Raw genomic sequence first — 19,899 nt, forward strand, 5'->3', positions numbered from 1 at the left:
GTATGTGGGAAGCCATTGATTAATGTGACTCGTCAAATAAAAGGCAGTAACGTCAAAATAAATGCCGCCTGTAGATTAAATCATAGGTTCTCATGGTCTGCACAACCGATGCTGGGGAAACTGCCAGCAGGCAATCTACTGTGTGCAGCTGCATCACTTTTTAGTGGCTCCAGTTTTAGAAAGTTAGAGGCTTTCTTTCAGTTTGTGGGACTCCATTTCATTTCTAAAGCGCTGTACTACACATACCAACGTGATTATCTGTTTCCGGCCATTAGTGATGCTTGGAAAATTGAACAATTGTCTCTAGCAAGTACATTCGAAGGCAAACGATTCAGGCTAGCCGGCGATTGACAGTGCGACAGCCCTGGATTTTCTGCCAAGTACTGCACCTACCACTTTCAGGACATGGATAGTAAGAAAATTGTGAGTTCGGTGGTCGTGCAGGTAACACAATGTACATCCTCAGTGGCCATGGAGAAACTAGGTTTTATAAAATCAGTGGAATATCTACAATCGAGGGGAATGCACATCGACCTCATAGCCACGGATAGACACGTTTCAATTGCCAAGACAATGAGAGAGCAGTTCCCACATATTAAACATCAATTTGACGTATGGCATCTTGCTAAATCAATCAATAAGAAAATCTCGGCTGCAGGGAAAAAAAAAGGTTTTGAAAGTATTTTGCAGTGGTCACATTCTATCACCAACCATCTTTGGTGGAGCTCAAAAACTTTTGAGGGGTCAGTGGAAATACTACTTGAAAAATGGCGGTCACTGATGCCCCACTGTACCAACGTTCACCGCTGGACAGCAAATGAACATTTCCACCAATGTGAATATGGCCCTTTGTCCCCAGAGGAGGCACGGAAGAAGAAGTGGTTGATTCCATCTTCACCGACACACAAAGCCATTGAGAAGATTGTTTTCGACAAAACTCTATCAAGAGATTTGAGAGGACTGATAGAATTCTGTCACACAGGAGATTTGGAGGTGTTCCACAATATGTGCCTAAAGTACAGGCCAAAGCGCTTGCATTTTAGCTTTATGGGCATGAAACATCGCACTCTACTAGCGGTCTTGGCCCATAACAGCAATGTCGGACGTGAACAATCTAGGACTAGGGGTAAAGTAAGGATGCCTCACTACACTAAGGTGTTTTCAAAACGAAGTAAGCAATGGGTGATCAAACCAGTCTTTGATGAAATGCAGTTCGACTTTGTGAAAGGCCTTATTGTTGCTGTGTTAGAGAAGCACAGATATGGAATTTTGGACGTTTCTGTGCAGAGCAGTGATCCATTGCCACCGAACATTGCGACTGTGCCATGCCCACCCGAAGCACAGCTGATTGTGAAGTACAAATCCCGGTTTAAATAATTGCAATACGATTGTCTTTTTGTAAATACATGTTATTGTACAGTGTACCTGTAACCCTAACCCCTACCTTCACCATCATGGGTGGCGAACAAGCTGGGTGTCATCTTTGAATTCTCTCTATTCACCTCATATATGTGTATGTATATATTTTTCTCATGTCTCATCTCATGTAAATGTAAATGCTGCGCACTGTTAACGGAGTGGAGGCTTGCGTATTGCAAATAATAAAACAAACAAACAATAAATCTCACTTTTAACTCAACTCCTGTGGTACTTTATATTTTCCCTGACCTTCCGCCAAAAATTAAATGTCTCAATTTGGGCTGCAAAGCTCGCAGACAACGGGGACAAAATTGGGGCACTTAGAACGCGCCAGCCAAGCGGGCCGTGGCATTTGGGAGAGAAGCCAGTTCGCATTTGCACATTGAGGCGCACTACATAGACGAATTCTAAACTTCAAGTTCTCACAGATGCCTATACTACGTGATGTTGCAAATAAAGAATGCGAAGGACAGCGCCCAGATGAGGCCCACAAGTCGCACTGGAAGTATAAGGGTCTATTGTTTTTTGACCTTGAGACAGGGACCATGCCGAAAGAACTACATTTGAAGGGAGTGCGCAATAACGTAAGAGACGATAAGGCAGAAAATTCAGAAACTAGACCGAGTTTCAGTTTTAGGTCAGTATACGAAAAATCATTGTCAAGAGCACGGTCCGTTTTACAGACTGCATTACGAAGAGACACAATGGAAATTTCAAATATAATGTAAGTAAATCTTTACACGCTTTTATACCGGAATGAAGATTTAATGAATGGATGCATGAATAAATGAATGAATGAAGAGCTGGGAAAAGCAAGTAAAACTGTTCGTAGTGGGCACATGGGCATGCAGGTCCACTGGTCTCACCGATCTCGGTCCTTGGCCCAGCCACTTTTCCCTGCACTACGGGACTGTCTCTGTATCCTTCAGCCCCTTCTCCCGGCATTTACCTGGCACTTGCCACCAGCTGGCCCTATTATTTAATTTGTATTCAACTAACCATGTACAGCCCTTCCCCATGCGCGAGCAGAAAGACACCTGGCCTAGTAGGATCGTTGTCTGTCTGCCCTTGTTCCCCACCTGCCTCGTCACGCCTAGAAACACTTGAGTATAGGCGCGTTACAAATGCCATATCATATATCATATCATTCCTCACGCATGTAGACTGTCGTTTATCATTGTGTGTTGGCCTCGATTTATCTCGTTACTTTTCGCATTGATTTTAGAGACGAACATACTCCATTGAACTATCCTTGCAAGCAAATAGTTTCTGATCGGCCGTAATAAATAAAATGAGTAATATTAATGAAGTTCGGCTAGCGAGACTAATTATCAGGTATTTGATCCCTTTCTGCCACTGCCATCTGTTTGAGACACCGGCGGATGGATTCTTCAGCAGACACCTGCAGCTTCGTGTCAACAACTGGAGCACGATCACCATATTATGGGACGATCGCCAAGGGCCCACATGCCCTTACGCTGTACTAGTGGCTAGAAGCAACATATCAACCTTTAGGCTGGACTAGTTGATGGAACAGCCTTGCGGTTCACCGTGCTTCCAAAGTGATTCTTTTTACGAAAATGAACACCCTGTGTACCATAAAGGAACAGCGCGTGACTCAAGATGAAACGGAACAGTTATTGCGGATACAGATAAAAGAAAATAAATGGCTTCCGGAGTTCATATGTCAATTGCTGAATATTCTCTAAACATGTAATGTCAAATAAATGTACTTTACCAAATGTACCGTGTTGCTGTTTCATTTTAAAGTACAGTTTCATATTCCGAATTGTGTCGCGCTGTGTTGTGAGTTGATCTGTGTTGGTTTCCGGGTTCTGTGTGGAGTCGCGCAGAAGACGACTGGGCGCGTTTGCCTACGCAGCACAGTAACGTCACGGGGAGAGGCGGGGAATATGAATGTTTTGATAATGTCAGGCTCAGGGGCGGGGGAATTGATTTAGTGCCGCAAAAGCAGGTCAGCCAGGGCGATCGGGGAAAAGATAGGATTATCAGAAAATGGCGGCTCCCTGGTGCTTGTTTTCGCGTGCGTTCATTGGACGAAAACTCAGGTAAGGTCCATAGGAAAGTTTTCTAAAATCGAGCCACTTAGGGTTAAAAAAACATGGCCGACCCGTAGGGCCAATAAAATGTTTTACTAGACCATGCCTTTAAAGGCCAATGGTAATGTATCAAAAAGAGGATGGTTTGATGAGGCTTGCAAAAATGCAAAGAAATCGCTGCTGAGAACCCTAAAGGATCCGATTAGCTGTAGATTGAGGATTGCCAGAGACAGAAAAGTTTACCGACAGGAGATTAAGAGAAGGAAACAGGAAATGGAACAGGCAGCCTGGGAAGGTTTTTTGAATGCCGCCTTGAAAGGGGATCAGAAGGCTTTTGGGGCTTTTGTAAAAAGTGGCCCAGAGGGGTGTTGGTCCAACGTGGGGAGTGGCACTCATGTGGAAGAAGGGGCATGGTTGACGCATTTTGGTAGCCTGTTTGGGTCTGAACAATCAGTAGTTGAATTAGACTATAGTGGCCCCTGCCTGACGTTTGAGGTGGAGGAGACTGTTAAAGCAATAAAACTTCAAGCGCATAATCGTGCCCCGGGCCCATACATGATACCCTTGAATCTGTTCCAGGACCCATTTAATCTGTGGGCCCCACTTTTAACCGTGGTGTTTAACGCTTGTTTGAAAGCGAGGAAATATCCCCCCTCATGGAAGAGGGCGATAATCTTCCCTATTTTTAAAAAGGGAGACCTGTCCAGCCCCGGCGCATATAGGCCTATCTCTTTGTTAGACTCCTCGTTTAAAATTTTTGGGAGAATACTGCTGGCCCGAATTGAATCTTGGCTTGGGGAACAGTCAGTTTTATCAGATATCCAGTTCGGGTTTCGACCTGGAGTGGGCACTATAGAACAGAGCCTTAACTTGTACTTGTTGGTGGCTAACTCTGTGTTTTGTCGGGGCGAGGCAGTGTATTTGGCTTTCATGGACCTAAGCACTGCCTTTGATAAAGTTGATAGAGCTAAACTCTGGGCAGTGCTTGGGTCCTTAGGGTGTGCAGGGGAAATTTTACAGGCTCTGGTTGATCTCCATATGGATAAGGAGGCCTGTGTTCGCAGTGGTCCTAGGGGGCACTGCACGGCCTGCTTTCAGGTGGGGTGTGGTGTGAGGCAGGGTTGTGTATTGGCCCCCATCTGCTTCTGCCTCTACATCAATGGCCTCTCACAGGACCTGATTGGTATTTTGGCAGATTTTTTAGTTTTGGGAGGAAGGGGGTTTCCAGTATTGGCCTATGCGGACGATACTGTCCTTCTTGCAAGAACACCCAGGGCCCTACAGATATTGATCAATGCGTATTCAACGTTTATGGACAATTTGGGCCTAAAAATAAATACTCAGAAATCTGCAGTAATGGCGTGCGTTGGAAGAAAACGTCCTGTGCCCATGAAACCCATGCTTTGTGCAGGAGAGATCATCCCCAGAGTTAAATACTTTGACTATCTTGGAATACATTTTTCAGAGGCGTCAAATGGTAAAGACCACGTGGCCAAACAATCCCTCAAGATAAGTCAACAGATAGGTGGTATTTTTCGGTTTATGTCGAAGTGTAGGGGCCGGCCTTTGGATGTGATCCTTAAGATTTATAGCACCCAAACTGCGGCCTCCACTCTGTACGGTGCAGCCATCTGGGGTTTCCAGAATGTGGCGGAAATCCAGAGAAAAGAGAGCAAATTTTTCAAAAACTTGCTCGGGCTCCCGTCCAGCGCATCTGGAATAGCCATCCACAGGGAGTTGGGTGTGGAGTTTTGGGAAGATCAGTGGGCGTTGGCTCCACTTTTATTCTGGGTCAGGCTGTGGGCCAATGAGCATGCTTCCTTGTGTCATACCATTTTACGCACGGTGCTGGGCAAATGTGGCTGGAAAAAAATCCCCTGGCTAGCGTATGTCTTTTCAACCTTGGGCGAAGCCAACTTAGGTGCCCTTTTTTCGCCTGATACACTCATTTCTAAGAGTGAAGGGACCGTTTACAAAGATATGTTGGGTGAAACCTTAGTAAGAAAAAGAACTCTGCTAGAGTATGGCCACAGAAAGGGTGAATTTCATCCCAGCATTAGCTGTCTGAATGGAATCCAACCATATCTGCTATGGAGTACGCTAAAAAAGGACAGATGGTTGATCACGAGGGCAAGGTTTGATTGCCTTCGGCTGCAAGGTAACACCCATAATTGGAAGGGTTTTCCAGACACAGCGGGTTGCCCAGTCTGTGGACACTGTAGAGAGGATCTCTCTCATTTGCTGTTCTTCTGTACTGGGTATGTTGGTATTCGTAAACTGACACTGATTCCAGCTCTTAAGAAGACGTTGATCCGCACACATAGGGCTGCTCTTGTGTTCTTTTTGAGTGCCGAAACTGTATATACAGCATGGGCTCTTTTGACGTTCTTGAAAAGAGCAATGTATTTCAGAAATTTCAAGGGGGTGAAGGTCTGTAACAAAGCCTAATAGCACCAGTAATGGGACAAAGGTTCCTGTATTGCTTTTTGTATGATCCCTTACTCAATTTTTTTTTTTTATAGCCTTTGATGAGTTAACCATCTGATACTTAATTTGTATCTGTATGTTGTCCGTGGAAATGTATATTGACTTTATTTTTATGAATTGTAATTTTAAGAATTTGTATTTTGGATTTGTGCAATAATGTGTTGATTTGTCGTTTAATGGTTGTTTTTATACATCCGAATACATTTGTTTTGATTGATTGATTGATTGATTGACATACTCGGAAACGCTGAGTCCTCAGTGTAAGGAGTTTGTTGTGAATGGTATCCTCAACGCCAGAAGTGGTTGTCTCTTATTGTGTGATATATTAAATAGTAATATGCGTCTCTTAGGTACTGCTTTGAATCTTTTAAAACGTTGTATGTATTGAAACCAGGAGTGTTTCCCGATTAGGGAACACCTACCTTTATGAATTCTTAGATACTCCCTGTCCTTAGCACATCCGGCCCATCTCAACTCAACAGAAGCCAAAAGCACACAGTTTATATTCCAATCCGAATGTACACAGGTTCTGGTTCTTTTATCTAATTGCAGCAATGTCAGGCGAACAGTCACTGTGAATGCTGCTCCGTGCTTGTGGCTTTTTAAGTGTCAACAGGAGACCTTCTTTGCTTCACTCCCATGGTTGATGATTCCAATAAGGATTTGGAGACCTTAAATACGTATTTTAAAGCTTAAACATTACATTGGTGCCACCAGTGGAGCTTGTAGAGAGGTCCACACCCTAGTGTGTGTGCATGGAGTAGTAGGTGAGTGCAGAGTTCTTGTGAGATGCGACTGAGAACGATAAACAAGTTGCTTGTTCAGGTATTTACAGGAGGATGGACATTTTCAGGGAAGGAATCCCGGACTCTTAATCTGTTTCTTGAATTGTGAAACCTGAGGGGCGAACCCTCGTTTTATTTCATGAATCAATCATGATAACAGGAAAAGACAGTGGCTGTGGCTGAGGGAAGGTGTGTGCATTACCTTTAGTTTTAAATCAGTTTAGGCCCATTTGGAGGCAGATCTGTTTCCGCAACCACTAGTATGTTGAAAGTCACCTGTCCTTTTCAAACGGCTCCTACAGTTTTTTGTGCAGCGTTTGCCCGCGCTTTTTAAAGTCCATACAAGAATTAAAGGCATTTTACCGTCATCACCAGACGTAAGTAACTTACTGTTCTTGGTAACGTAAGCACATACGTGCAAGTCACATTTGGCTGGGTGGCTACTCCCACCGTGGCAGATATGGTAGCTGAGACAGCCACTCCAGTCCTGTGGCTGCAGAGACTGCTCTGAGGAGCGCAGCCGGCAGAGCCTGCCCCCCTCATGGCGCAAAGTCCCAAAAAGCAAAGTCCCAAGGTCCCAAAAAGTCCCTCCTATGGTGTACCCTGTCCCCCCCCAGATTTTGTGGGTCTCCATCGCCAATGCATGCTGAGTCCGGCAGCTGTGATTTTGAGCAAGATGACCTTTGTTGGAGGGCCCCAACTCTGGAGTACCAAGTCTCAGGGGTATTCACCCTGGTATCCTGATCCAGGGGGATTCTTGTCAGCTTCCCAGCTACTGTCCGCTTTGAGTTTTTAGCTTGAGTGGTTTTTATTTTGGGTGGTTCTCCCATAGATTTAGCAGGGCTATTTTCTTTGTTGATCCACATACTCTCAGCAGATCGTACAGCTGGGCTAAGAGGGGAACCACCTGGGACCATCCATTTATCCATAGGGCCCTGTAGCAAAACCTTCCATACTTCCCCATTGCCCAGGTCTTTTTCAACCATGCAAGAAGCGTGCGGTCTAGCCAGTGCGCCATATAGAGCGTCTTAGAAGTGTCAAATATAACGGTACCTGGTGAGCCTTGAGCGTCCAGAGATCATGTAGATAAACAAACAGAAAATAGTCAAGGCTATATTTGGTCACACTTCCCTCTATTTTTCTCTACAAATATAGCAAGTACCAAGCAGTCTAATTAGATTTTCCATAAAAAAGATCTGTTTTATTATTTCGCTACTGGCCAATCTTGTATGCATCTCTCTTTACAGGGATCACATTTCTAAACAATTCATTTATACACTTTCATTTGGCCTACAGACACAGGTCTTCAACATAATACTTTATACAATAAAAATAAAATAACATCTTTCTTAGACACAAACATTGTTATGGACACCGTTGGATTACAGTGTCGTATTCCAGTTCATTTCCTTAGTTATGTATGGCCTGTCATAGTTAAAGCAGTGCTGATGGTTGCTGTATGGAAAAGTCGACACAGTGTGTTTCAGCCATCTCTTCACCAACTGTGGTGTCTCAGATACGCGGCCTTCATCAGGACGATGATCATATTTTCAATGACACAAACATATGTGTATTGTGTCTCATTAAGTAGTGGCCAGTCCTGTGTTTTCAGCGGGTGGATAAACCTTGTAATTGGACGGAGTCCAAAAATGGAACACAAAGCGTCACCAATCTTATAGGGGAAGACTGTAGCCACGTGTATGAATGGTCATGGAGATCGGAACGCACGTCTCTGGAGAAGAGAGTGAGGATAGGGCCAGCCGAGCTGCCTTCTCAGCTGAGTTTGATATAGGAAAGTTTGTCACTTCAACACAGTGAGTGCAGGGGAAAAAAATAAAACACATAGCAGCATAAGCACAAGAGCTCAAAGGCCTAACCAGTCCGCAGTCACTCATGTGCAAATAGATGTATAGATATATATCCAGGACCGATATGGTCTAGGTACTCAGCACAAGTAATAAATAAGTAGCACAATGGCACCCTCAAACCAGCGAGGTCATGTACCTGGATGTGCAGGAAAGAGGAGAGGGAAAAAGAGGAACCAGCAAGAGGCAGAACAGGAGTTAGGTAGGGTGTAGTTTGCACTCACCACCTCCTCACCACGATAGTACCAATTCTTGCCCCAAATGCCTCCACCCCACACACGATACCTGCATGCCCGCACTGCCGGATGGTATATCAGGGACCGATCACCAATAGCCAAGCGGGCCGCTCTACCTGACCCTGCTGCAGTCCTCAAGTGGCGAAAGTCCGGCCCTTCGAGAGCAAAGAGTCAAGACCCGGCTTCTGCATGTAAATTAGTTAGCCGAGCTGATTGCGGACAACCAACGTTGAGGGATTAGAGAAAAGGACCTTCAAAGACCTGTCAATACGTGTCAAGCTGCACTGACCATAACCTATGCCAAAAATAAACATAGTTAGTAAATTGGCCCCAGATATATCCAAATGACACTCTCAAGTACTCTCTGCATATTGAGGCTAGAAAACACCTTTTCAATTGGTTTATATAGGCATTTTAGGTAGCAATGAAGTATACTAAGTACAGCTATGAATAATGATTAGCAAATGTTTTAAGGACTTAAGAGTGTGAACGAGTTGTGACTTTCGGGAAACATTACATGCGTTTATTTTATTTGCCAATGCGCTCATAATGATATTTTCAGACACTTTCTTGAAATATATGATTAGTAAATAACTGTCTTTGTTATTGGACTAAATTAGTTCTTTTTGCCGTGTTACAACTGTTATAACAGCACCTTTTTGTGCCTTTTATAATACTGATTACATAAAGGGATTTACAAAAACAAATTGGCTATTGTTGACTGTTGTATTGCAGCTTTATTAATGGTACATTGATTTTATGCAATTGATTTATACTAATGTTTTAATGCTTAATATGTTTCTTATCTGTAAATAGGAATGCAAAGCAAAAACGTGGAGGCCAAGTATTGTAGTTAAAAGGGATACTCTCCTAATTCGGGAAGTAAGAGAAGATGATATAGGAAATTATACATGTGAGCTGAAATATGCAGGCTTTTTGATCCGAAGAACCACAGAATTAACAGTTACAGGTAAAAGATATGCTTGTAGTGTTGTGCATACTGCTACATATGTTTTTGTTACTGTGAAAATTGTATCCATTTTAATTAAGATTTGTCCAAATGTATTTAATTTCAAACAAAATAGTGTTAAAAAGATTACTTAAGCGACACTGCCTTTAGTTTGAGAAGAATGATGCCCACGTGTGGAATATGTGCCTACTATTAGCCCTTCCCTGCAGGTGGTTAATAGCTACAGATTATCACGGTCAGCAGTGAAGCCGTATCCCTAAATGAGCACTTAAAAAGAGCTATTTATCACACTGGACCAGGATTATTTATTTACAGAATGAAGGAGATTTACTCACTGATTGAATTGCTTATGTGCTGAGGCTGAAATTGATTTATTTACAGACAGCAGCAGCTGCACTAAAGCGAGTTGTATTTACAGTATGCAGACACAGAAACCAAGACTACTATTGTATCCACCACGCAAGCGATGGCATCCCAACGTTCCACATTGGAATGCAATCACAAGCGCTCCTTCGACAGTTGACAGTTTTATTAACCGACATTATTACGCTGCTCCTTTGGTGACTAAACACGCATGGGATCTTTTATATGAATAAATTCTTATCTTACCTTGAATGTGGTCGTTGCTGATTCATTACCACATATATTAGTGGTGACTGTTGTGGGGCCGGTGGCAGTCACACGGCCGGCCTCATTGGTGCTTGGGGGCCCAGCACCATGCTAGTTTGCCGGGGTTACCCGGTCTTACTTGAGGTTGCAGGGCAGGGCCCCGAGAGGCTGTGGGGCACAGTCTGGGTGCCTGAGCACCATGGATGCCTGGAGCATCCAGGATGGTGGGTGCCTGGGCTGGACCTAGGGCACCAGGCTGGTCTGGTGGCCGCAGGACCATGATCACACGGTGTAGGACTGCAGGCCCACGATGAGAGACGAACACAGATGTTCCATGGTTGGAGTCTGCAGCCGCTCTGCTGCACGTGCCTGCAGGGGCTCCTTTTATTAGCTTGGCCCATGACAAAGTCATGGCCCATCTTAAATGGGCAATACACGTGGGAGGGACCCATCCCCTTAAAGGGGCAATACACATGGGAGGGTTATACATAACACTCCTCCTTTTTCATAAGGAACAAAACAAACGTTGCTGAGACGTACATACTGTTACAGAATGACAAAGTACTTTTCACTTTAGAAATTGCGGGGTAGACAGATAGTAGGATATGCCATGGACACATACATAGCTAAATCAGGTAGTTACAGACATAACACATACTAACCCATTCTAAACATACTCAGCGGGTGACAGTCGTGGTCGGTGAACTGCCGGTGGAATCTAGGCAGTTCTACCACAGTTTACAAAACCCTTTATTAACCTGGGGTTCGGAACTACACCCACCGAAAAAGACGCCATGTTTGGTGGCTGGCTCTATATACACGCCTAGCAACTGCGGGATCACAGCTTCACATTATCATTCTTTACTGAGACCACTTTAAGCATGTAGCTACTATGCAGGTTCACCGCATCAAAACAAACAAGTTTACTGAGTCCTCTTTAAGCAATTGCAGGATGTTAGACAGAAACCTGTGCAGTTCCCTCTGGGACCACTGCAAAAGATTTAAGACTACAGGTGTTTGGCAGTAAACCCACTTGGTAGCAGTCTGTACCACACAGATTCACTTGGTAGCTGTGGCTGAGCAGTCAGACTTCCCTCAAGAAGAGTTAGGCAGTATACAGAGTATTCACAATAGGTCAAAAGAACATAGTAGAACAAGTAAACACTGACCAGGGCTTGGTGTAAAAGAGGTATAATTATTTATTTAAAACCACATCTAGTAAAACACACAGGCACTAATGTTAAGCAGTTCAAAAACACGGTTACTTAAAGATATACACTCCCTTAAAAGAATATTAGACAATTCTTAAGTAAAGCCCCACTTATTTTCAGACAGCGATGAGCGCTTAACGCAGATGCCACTCTAATAATTCGTTTTAAAAAGGGAGAGAAAAGCAGAGTATAATTTGAAACAGATCCCAACACTTTCACAAGAACACAACAAGAGAGGAAGGCAAAGTAAAACCGTGAAGTTAGAGTTCAGAAGGCCGGATCCACTTTAAGAGGATCAGAACGAAATGTGTCCAAGGTCACACGGTTGCAGTGCACAAAAGTCTTGAAAAGTTTCAGAAAGGGTTGGACCAAAGAAAGGGACCCGTTAGATGATCAAGGCAGCCAGCCCAGTCCAGAAGGTTAAGGGATTATTATTACCTTGTAGCAATCTTTAGAAAGGGAGGCCTGGCGGACACGTTACCTTAAAGTGGTGAGAATACTCCAGCGGGGGCAGTTGTTCCTGGCAGCGGATGCAAGTTGGAGCTTCATCCGGGGTAAGAGAGGATCTCGTCGGGGAGGAAGACAGGAGTCCGTTGCACTGCCAGGGAAGAAACCAGCCGCAGAGTTCTCAGGTAAAAGGAGTGGTCCTTTTATTCGCGGTCCAGTGGTAAGTGGCTATCCGGTTGCTGGGGTGCTTGGCACGGCAATTCGACCACAAGCCGTCCTGGGATGCGAGGAAAATAAGGTAAACTGGTTGTGCCCACCAGTCAGGGCAAGAAGCCTCTCCAGTCGGGAGATCTTCTCTGTCGTCGGGAAGTGGTGAGTCGGTTCCGCAGGGCTCCACCGGTGGTGTCGTCGTGGTAGGTCGGCTCAGCTTCTCCCTCGTCGGATTCTCAGGTCCTGTGGCGACTTCTGAAGTTCCAGTCCCCAAAGTCCTGCTTTTATGCAGCACACCCCCATTCACTCAGCCTAGCTGTCAATCAAACATGCTAAGTGGTGAGCCGGCCGGCACACCACTTGGGCCAATCACACAAGAGTGCGACTTGAGTTACCAAGGTAACTCAGTCCAGGGTGCCTAAACCCCCTCCCACACCCTCTGTGGTACCCAGACAGAGTGGCACCACTTTTGGAGGCTTCTGTGGAGAAGCCCGCCAAAAAGTGGAACAAAGGGCTCGACTTGGGTTGGAGTCACAGAAGAGAACACAAACGCCATTTTAGCATCGAGTCCTGGCAAAAAATACCAACCGCCGAATTAATATTAAATAAATAAACCGGCGGTATGTTCGAGGCTATGAGAATTAAATAATTAAAGTTGGTAGCCTCGAACAATGGGAAAATCCCATAGGGATATATTCGCGGTCGAATATAAAAAGTAGTATCCACTGCCACCAGCAAAAACTCGATCAGGGGGGACGGAGACGTGCCCCCTCGACTAACAGACCCCGGGGCAATCGAATTGCCCTGACCAGTACATCCACAATATGATGGTTTGTACCGGTTTCTGTTAATAATTTCAGACTAGTAAAGCCAATGGTGACTTTACATGCCCTGGGAGACAGTAGTCAGTCCCAGGGTATGGAGTCTATGGTGGGGTGTCACTATGACACCCCTGTGTCACTGCACGGAGGGTGCTGTGTAATACACATAGTAAAAACACATGAGACCCTATGGAGTAAAGGACCCCATAGCCCATAAAACACATTAACAGTCAAAGGAACACCATAAATCATGTCCAAGAGTGGGAGAAAAAGAGTCTCACTCTTGGCAGGAGAAAAAAAACAAACTCCAGAAATCCAGCAAAGCTGCTGGGGGACTCACTAGGTTAGGAAATTCAGCCTAAAGAGAGAATTCTCCCTAACACAGGAATGCAGGAGACCAGTTCGTTTTCCATCAGTGTCCGTTCAGGAGTCACTTCCCGGGTCCAGGTCCATTGATGGTACAGTTCACAGCCGGCAAAGCCGTACCTGACGGGTACCAGGGGCCACATCGTCATAGTCCCCTGATGTTCAGAGCAGGGCAGCGTACGTAGGTTGCAGGGCGTCCAGGCTGCCCCATGTGCTGTTGATAGGGCACGATGCTATAGATCGGGCACAAGGTGACAGGACATCACTCACCCCACTATTCGCGATGTTCCCCCAGTCAGGAGTGTCTCTTTCCTCCAGGGGTGCTGGGGGGCGCACAAACACTCATGATGAGCTGTAACCCATACCCTGCCCGTTGCACTACTTCTTGGTGTCGGGTGGCAGGGCTGCATGGTTTGGTCGGACACAAGTTGCTGGCTGAACTCAGGGGGGCTGACCGGTACCTCCCCCAAGTCCACGTTGGTCTGGTCCTTCGACGGCATGGCATGCAGGGCGGCACCAGTGGCATGCAGTCCAGGAACCTTTGTGGCTCGTGTCGAGGCCACCTGTGGGGCAGGCAGGGTGACTGTAGTGGCTCGCATGGTGTTTAGGCCACTCATAGGGCAAGCTGGGTGACTGCAGTGGCTCGGTGTTGGGGCCACTTACACAGCAAGCAGGTTGACTATGGTGGCATAGTGTTGGAGTTTGCTTGCTGCCTAGGTCTCTCCACTGCAGCAGGGGGCGCACTCGGGTTACCTGGCAGTGCAGAGCGCCCACTTTTCAGTGTATGAGGGACCTCAACGTTGTCTAGTCTTGCGCATGCAGCGTTCCTGGCACGGTGATGCTCATGCTATTTGCAGTGCACAGGGTGCAGGGGACTCACATGCTCCTGGCTTGGCATCCCGAGGATCATCAGGGTGGTTTGGTCACCTTGGAACCAGTGTGTCTCTTGTTGGTGCTGCTTCGGTGCGCAGAGACCTTCCCTTTTACAATTCTGCCACCGGATAACTGTTGAACCCATATGCAGCAAGACTTACATTTGTTGTTGTGGGGCGTGTGCGTCATGGCTTACAGCCTTTGCCCCGTACCCCCCCTGACATATTACACCACAACAATTTGGTCAAGTGTTGGCAATAAAAAGGCTGTAGGTTTTTATTGATACAGATATGGTTATGGAAAACATAAACAATAATCACATATCGTAATATAGTACTTTTGGGCACCGGGTCCTGAGGTTACCCCCTCTGGCCCTTGCCGCCTTTCTTGTCCCCCGACTTGTTGTGGCCACCGTTCAGTGTCCTGAATTTCCTTCCGTTGTTCTTCTCCCCTTTTTTTAGGGTGGGAGGGTTTTTGTGGAAAAGGAAAAAGAGCAGGAAGACGCTGAGTACACAGCGAACTTCCCTTAAGTGCTTGGGTCCCCGTGCAGGGTCCACAAACAGCTTATGATTTTTGTCGCTGAAAACAGCTCCTTATATAAGACCCAGGGCAGCCCCTGGGTCTTTGTAGTATGTGTGGGGGCTGTGCACCAGCCTTCCCAGGCCAGCCGTGCAGCTGACTGATTGCGCCCCCAGCCCCACGGGGGGGGGGCACTTCTTTGTACTCTCCCTGCCTGGGTGTCCTAGCTCTCCTGGGTGCATGCACCCATATATTCCCACTGACGGGTGAGGTATTTTTATTACCTCACCCTTCCTAGCCCTTTGAAGCGCCAGATCGCGCTGGCATCCTTATCTGCGGAGCGGAGAGGGGAGCTGACCCTGGGGGAGGGCTGCTGCCCCTCTCCTGACCCTGCTGCCATGGGACAGCAGTTACCTGCCCCCGCCTGGGACGGCCCTGCAGTGTTGGCCAGCATTTTGGATGGAATGGCCCAGGACCGTGTGGCATGCTTTGCCAATGGCATGTGTGATCCACTGCGTCAGCCGTTTGCCCAGGTCTTCCAGGGGCTATTTTAAGGCGGCAAAGTGCATGTTTGCACTGCGGGGTGGGGGCCGGGCCATGAACCCAACGGAAGCAGCTGCATCTTTTATAGTCTGCAAAATGCTGCCACTTGCGGGGTCTTTGGCAGCTTGGGGTTGTCGGGGATGCTGCCTCCTTCTTCTCCTTGCTCTGAACTGGAGCTACACAAACGAACTGGACTAGGGCATGAGCACCTTTATTCCAGCTCCGGCATGGAGCATGCATATTTTCTTTCTTCACCGCCGGGCCCAGGATCTTTAGAGGGCCATCCTCACTATTTGAATCCACTCCAGCAGGGAGCATGCTTTTTTTTCTTTCTGCTCCTGCCGGAGCACTCCCTTTCATCTCACCGCCAGACCCAGGATCACTGTGGGGCTCTGGCAGCACAGACACCATTCTGCTGTTGCCCACGGGTGGGGGCACCTCTCATACCCTCCGGACCGGAGCATGATGTCATCTGCTGGCCGCATGCTGGCTCCCCCTTCGTAGCTGCGGCCGCACCATTTCCCCCTGCCCCACCCCACGGCGAATTATGCCGCGGGGGGTTGCAGGCTGGCTTCCTCTTCGTGGCTGCGGTCGCACTGTTTCCTCCCCCCCACCGCGGATGATGCCGCGGGGGGTTGCAGGCTGGCTGCTGTTGTGTTCCCAGCCCCGCAGTGATGCGTGCGCGGGGGCAGGCTCATGACGGGTAGGCTGCGCGGCCTATGTCGCAGCTCCAGCGGGAGCTCCAATAAATACGCCACACTCTCAGCGATGGTCTGCCTGGAACTCACCTCCCGAACTCGGGGGCGGGGCTTTTATTTAGCGCGCCCTGCGTCACCGCGTAGCGGGACGCAGGGCGGATGTAACATTCCTCCTTTATTTCATACAAAAGAACATTAACATAAACACGGTCAACTGACTTCAAACACTGTCCAAACATCGGGCACACAAACCAAACCAGCCCATTATAGTTCGTGGTTCATGCGTGCTAACTACCACACATAGTCATTTAGCCTGGCGGGCGGTTTCGTAGCAGTTCTCAAACCGTACCGCCTTGCTCGGGGACTAACCCCCACAAGCTCCTGGGTTGGCTCAGCTTCACTGTCCGGGTCCTCCAGGCCCGGCGCCATCACCGGCTCGCAAGTTCGTTCACCCGCTCCTGCCTCATACGGGATGAACATGGGCTCTTCTTCGCCAGGCTGAGCTTCTTCGTTTTCCTGGTGGCACTCACCATCAGTCCACAGATTGCGTGGTACCGCCTTAAACCATGACGCATTCCTCGTCACTTGTCGACGTCCTCTCGTCACAGTCACCATGGTTCCTTGCCTGTCAGTGACAGTCCACGGAAGCTCTTCATATCTGGTGTCCAGCTTCGACTTGGTGGGGTTGCGTAGCATGACGACTTGGTCCCCCTGTAATACTTTGTTTATGGTCCTCATAAATCGTTCGACATCCCCATTTGCCTGGGGCCACCTCGGCATGATATGGTGGTACTTTATATTGAGGTCATGCAGATACTGTTTGAAGTCCTCTCCTGTAAACGGGGGCCCATTGTCACTTTTGATAGAGGTTGGTAGACCATGGTTGCAACCATTTTCTCAATGGCCGGGATAACCACTTCTGCTGCTGTGGATTCGACTATTTCGACTTCTGGATAGCGGGAGTGGTCGTCAATAGCCACCAAGAGGTAGAGGCCTTCCCGTAGCGTACAGAAGTCAATGCTGATAGCCTCCCATCGGGCGCGGCCACGTTCTGCCGACAGAATTGGTTCTGGTTCCGGTGGGGCCCCAGTTATCTGGCAGGGCAGGCACGTGCTTATGAGTGTTTCAACTCGATCATCGATCTGAGGGAACCATACCCTGTGCCTGATTCAAGCTTTAGTTCTTGCAAGCCCTTGGTGTCTCTCATGTGCTAGGGCCACTATCCTGTCTTGTAGATTCGGTGGTATTACGATGCGATTTCCTCTTAACAGCAGTCCTCCTTCGGTGATCGACAGATCTTGTCGGACGGTGAACATGCCGGACAGAAAACCTTTTGCTTCCACCGTTCTGTTATGTGTATGCCTCATAAATGTTTTCCAATCCCCTGAAATGATGGCGTCTTTCACTAGATCACAACAAGGATCTCTGTGAGTTTCTGACTCAATGTCCTCAATGCTGACGGCCTTTGGCCTCATGGCGCGTACCACTTGGCATATATGTTCCTCAGTCTATTCAGCCACTAGGATTTCTTGTTGGGTTGCTGCTCGAGGATGCCTCGAGAGAAAATCCACGGGGTTGCCACTGCCTGGCTGGTAGACAAGTTCAAAGTTATACTGCTGAAGGTGGAGCAGCCATTTTGTGATCCTTGCCGGCGGGTGTGATGACGTGCCCATGAAAACAGGTAGTAGGGGTTTGTGGTCAGTGATCGTCGTGAATCGACGTCCATAAAGGTATAGATGAAAATGCCGACACCCCCACAGCACGGCAATGGCTTCCTTTTCGATGTGGGAGTATCTCTGTTCTGTTGCCGTGAGGGCTCTCGAGGCGTATGCAATGGGCCTTTTCTCCCCTTCCTTCGTTACCTGCATTAGGATGGCTCCAAGCCCTACAGGGCTCGCGTCCACGAACAGTTCTGTGGGAAGCTCAGTGTTATAATACGCCATCTTGGTGTCGACAGACAGGGATTCCTTGATGTTTTCAAAAGCTTCCTGGCACTTCTGCCCCCTGTCCCATTTGGTGTTTACTTTGGTCAGTTCGCGTAAAGGCTCAGACAGGGTGGCCAGGTTTCGGATGAACCTGCCGCAGTAGGTGGCCATGCCCAAGAAACTACGTACTTCCGTGGGAGTCATTGGTGGGCTTGCGGCCTGAATGTCTGCGACCTTCTGTGGTTCAGGCGAGATGCCTGCGCTGCTGAACTTGTAACCAAAGAAAGTGATTTCAGATTTGAGGAATTCACATTTCTCCCTGTGTATGGTGAGTCCAGCATCTTCCAGCCTGCCCAGCAGGGTTTGAAGTCTCTTGATGTGTTCTTCCTTATCGGGAGCGTGAATCAGGATGTCGTCGCTCACATTCAGAACCCCAGGTATGCCCCTGATGACCTCTTGAATAGTTTGTTGAAAAACTTCAGCGGCTGACGAGATCCCGAAACTCAGGCGTTTGTATCTCCGCAGCCCTTGATGCGTAGAGAATGTTGTAATGTAGCGAGAGTCTCTGTGGAGCTTGAGCTGGTGGTAGCCCGCCTTCAGATCGACTTTGGAGAACACACAAAACCCCGTGAGGTCAGCCACAATTTCATCGATCGTCGGTGTAATGTGTCGTTCCCTTTTAATTGCGGTGTTTGGAAGACGCATGTCTATGCAAATCCGGACTTTTCCGGGTTGTTTGGGCTTCCTTGTCACCACCATGGGAGAGACCCACGGTGTGGGTCCTGTGACCTCCTCTATGATGCCGGCTGCTTCCAGTGCCTTAAGCTCTTTCTCCACTTGTTCCCTCATATGGAATGGTGTTCTCCTGTGCCTCACTGCTCTTGGTTGTACTGATTCATCAATGTGCAGTCTGATGGTTTTAACTTTCAAGCACCCTATTCCATCTTGCAGCTTGGGGTATAGACTTAAGATGTGTTCTACCTCAGTGGCTTTGTCAACATGGCAGATGAATTTGACCACGCCCAGGTCCTCCGCTGCGTCCCCACTCAGAAGGCTTTCAATCCCTGCCTTTGCGACATAGACTTTCGACCATAACCTGTTTTCGCCGTGGCCCAGAGTGGTGCGGAATCTGCCAACGACCGGTAGGGGCTTCCGGCTGCCGTATGCAAACAACAGCGTGTCTGTGCTTTTCAGATCTGGTTGTGGGTTTAGGGTGTGGAATACGCTTGTGGGCATAATATTCACCGAGGCACCCGTGTCGATGGTCATCAAAATGTGCTGGTCCTGGATGGTGACCATGCACATGCGCCTTCGGACAGCTTTTCTCTGTGATTCTTGACCCTGGTTTAATGCAGACACCAGGTAGACCTTCCTCCCTTTTCTGTCATTCTCCTTACCGGTATCCTGTTTCATGGCCGAGACATCATCCCCTTCTTCCTCCGTTGAGGAGTTGTTAACCACGACTCTCCTTGCGCTGGCCTGCTTCTTTTTCTTGGTCGTGTTCTTCTCCTGAGGGTTCTGTGAGGGCTGTGTCGTCATGCTCACTGATCTGCATATTTTCGCATAGTGGTCCTTTCTGCCACATGCTCCGCATGTGGTGCCTTGTGCTGGACAGTTCCGTCGGCCATGTCGCGGTCCGCCACACCAACCGCATTCTGTGGGCCCTGGAATGCGAGGTTGCCACCTGTTCTGAGCATAACGCCCGCTGACTTCGTCCCTTGTGAATTGTCTGTTGTTGATCTGGGCCACCATGGCAGTATTGAGAGCGGGTTGTAATTTGTGTAATATGGAGGTGTGGCCTCCATATTGGCAGCTCTGTTGTGTGTTAGTTCCCTTTGTCATCCCAATGCAAGGA

General features: G+C 47.7%; 1 protein-coding gene across 3 annotated transcripts in view; it reads left to right on the top strand.

Moving 5' to 3' along the window:
• Window positions 1-19,899, top strand: part of IL1RAPL1 (interleukin 1 receptor accessory protein like 1) — a 2,334,001-nt gene that overhangs the window by 1,481,801 nt on the left and 832,301 nt on the right. For all 3 annotated transcript variants that reach the window (XM_069637303.1, XM_069637304.1, XM_069637302.1), the window contains one exon: window positions 9,669-9,822. In XM_069637303.1, the coding sequence (XP_069493404.1) occupies window positions 9,669-9,822 (154 nt within the window). The remainder of the gene's footprint in view (window positions 1-9,668; window positions 9,823-19,899) is intronic.

This window comes from Ambystoma mexicanum, chromosome 7p (assembly GCF_040938575.1).
Source record: "Ambystoma mexicanum isolate Mex_15411 chromosome 7p, UKY_AmexF1_1, whole genome shotgun sequence".
Lineage (NCBI taxonomy): Eukaryota > Metazoa > Chordata > Amphibia > Caudata > Ambystomatidae > Ambystoma > Ambystoma mexicanum.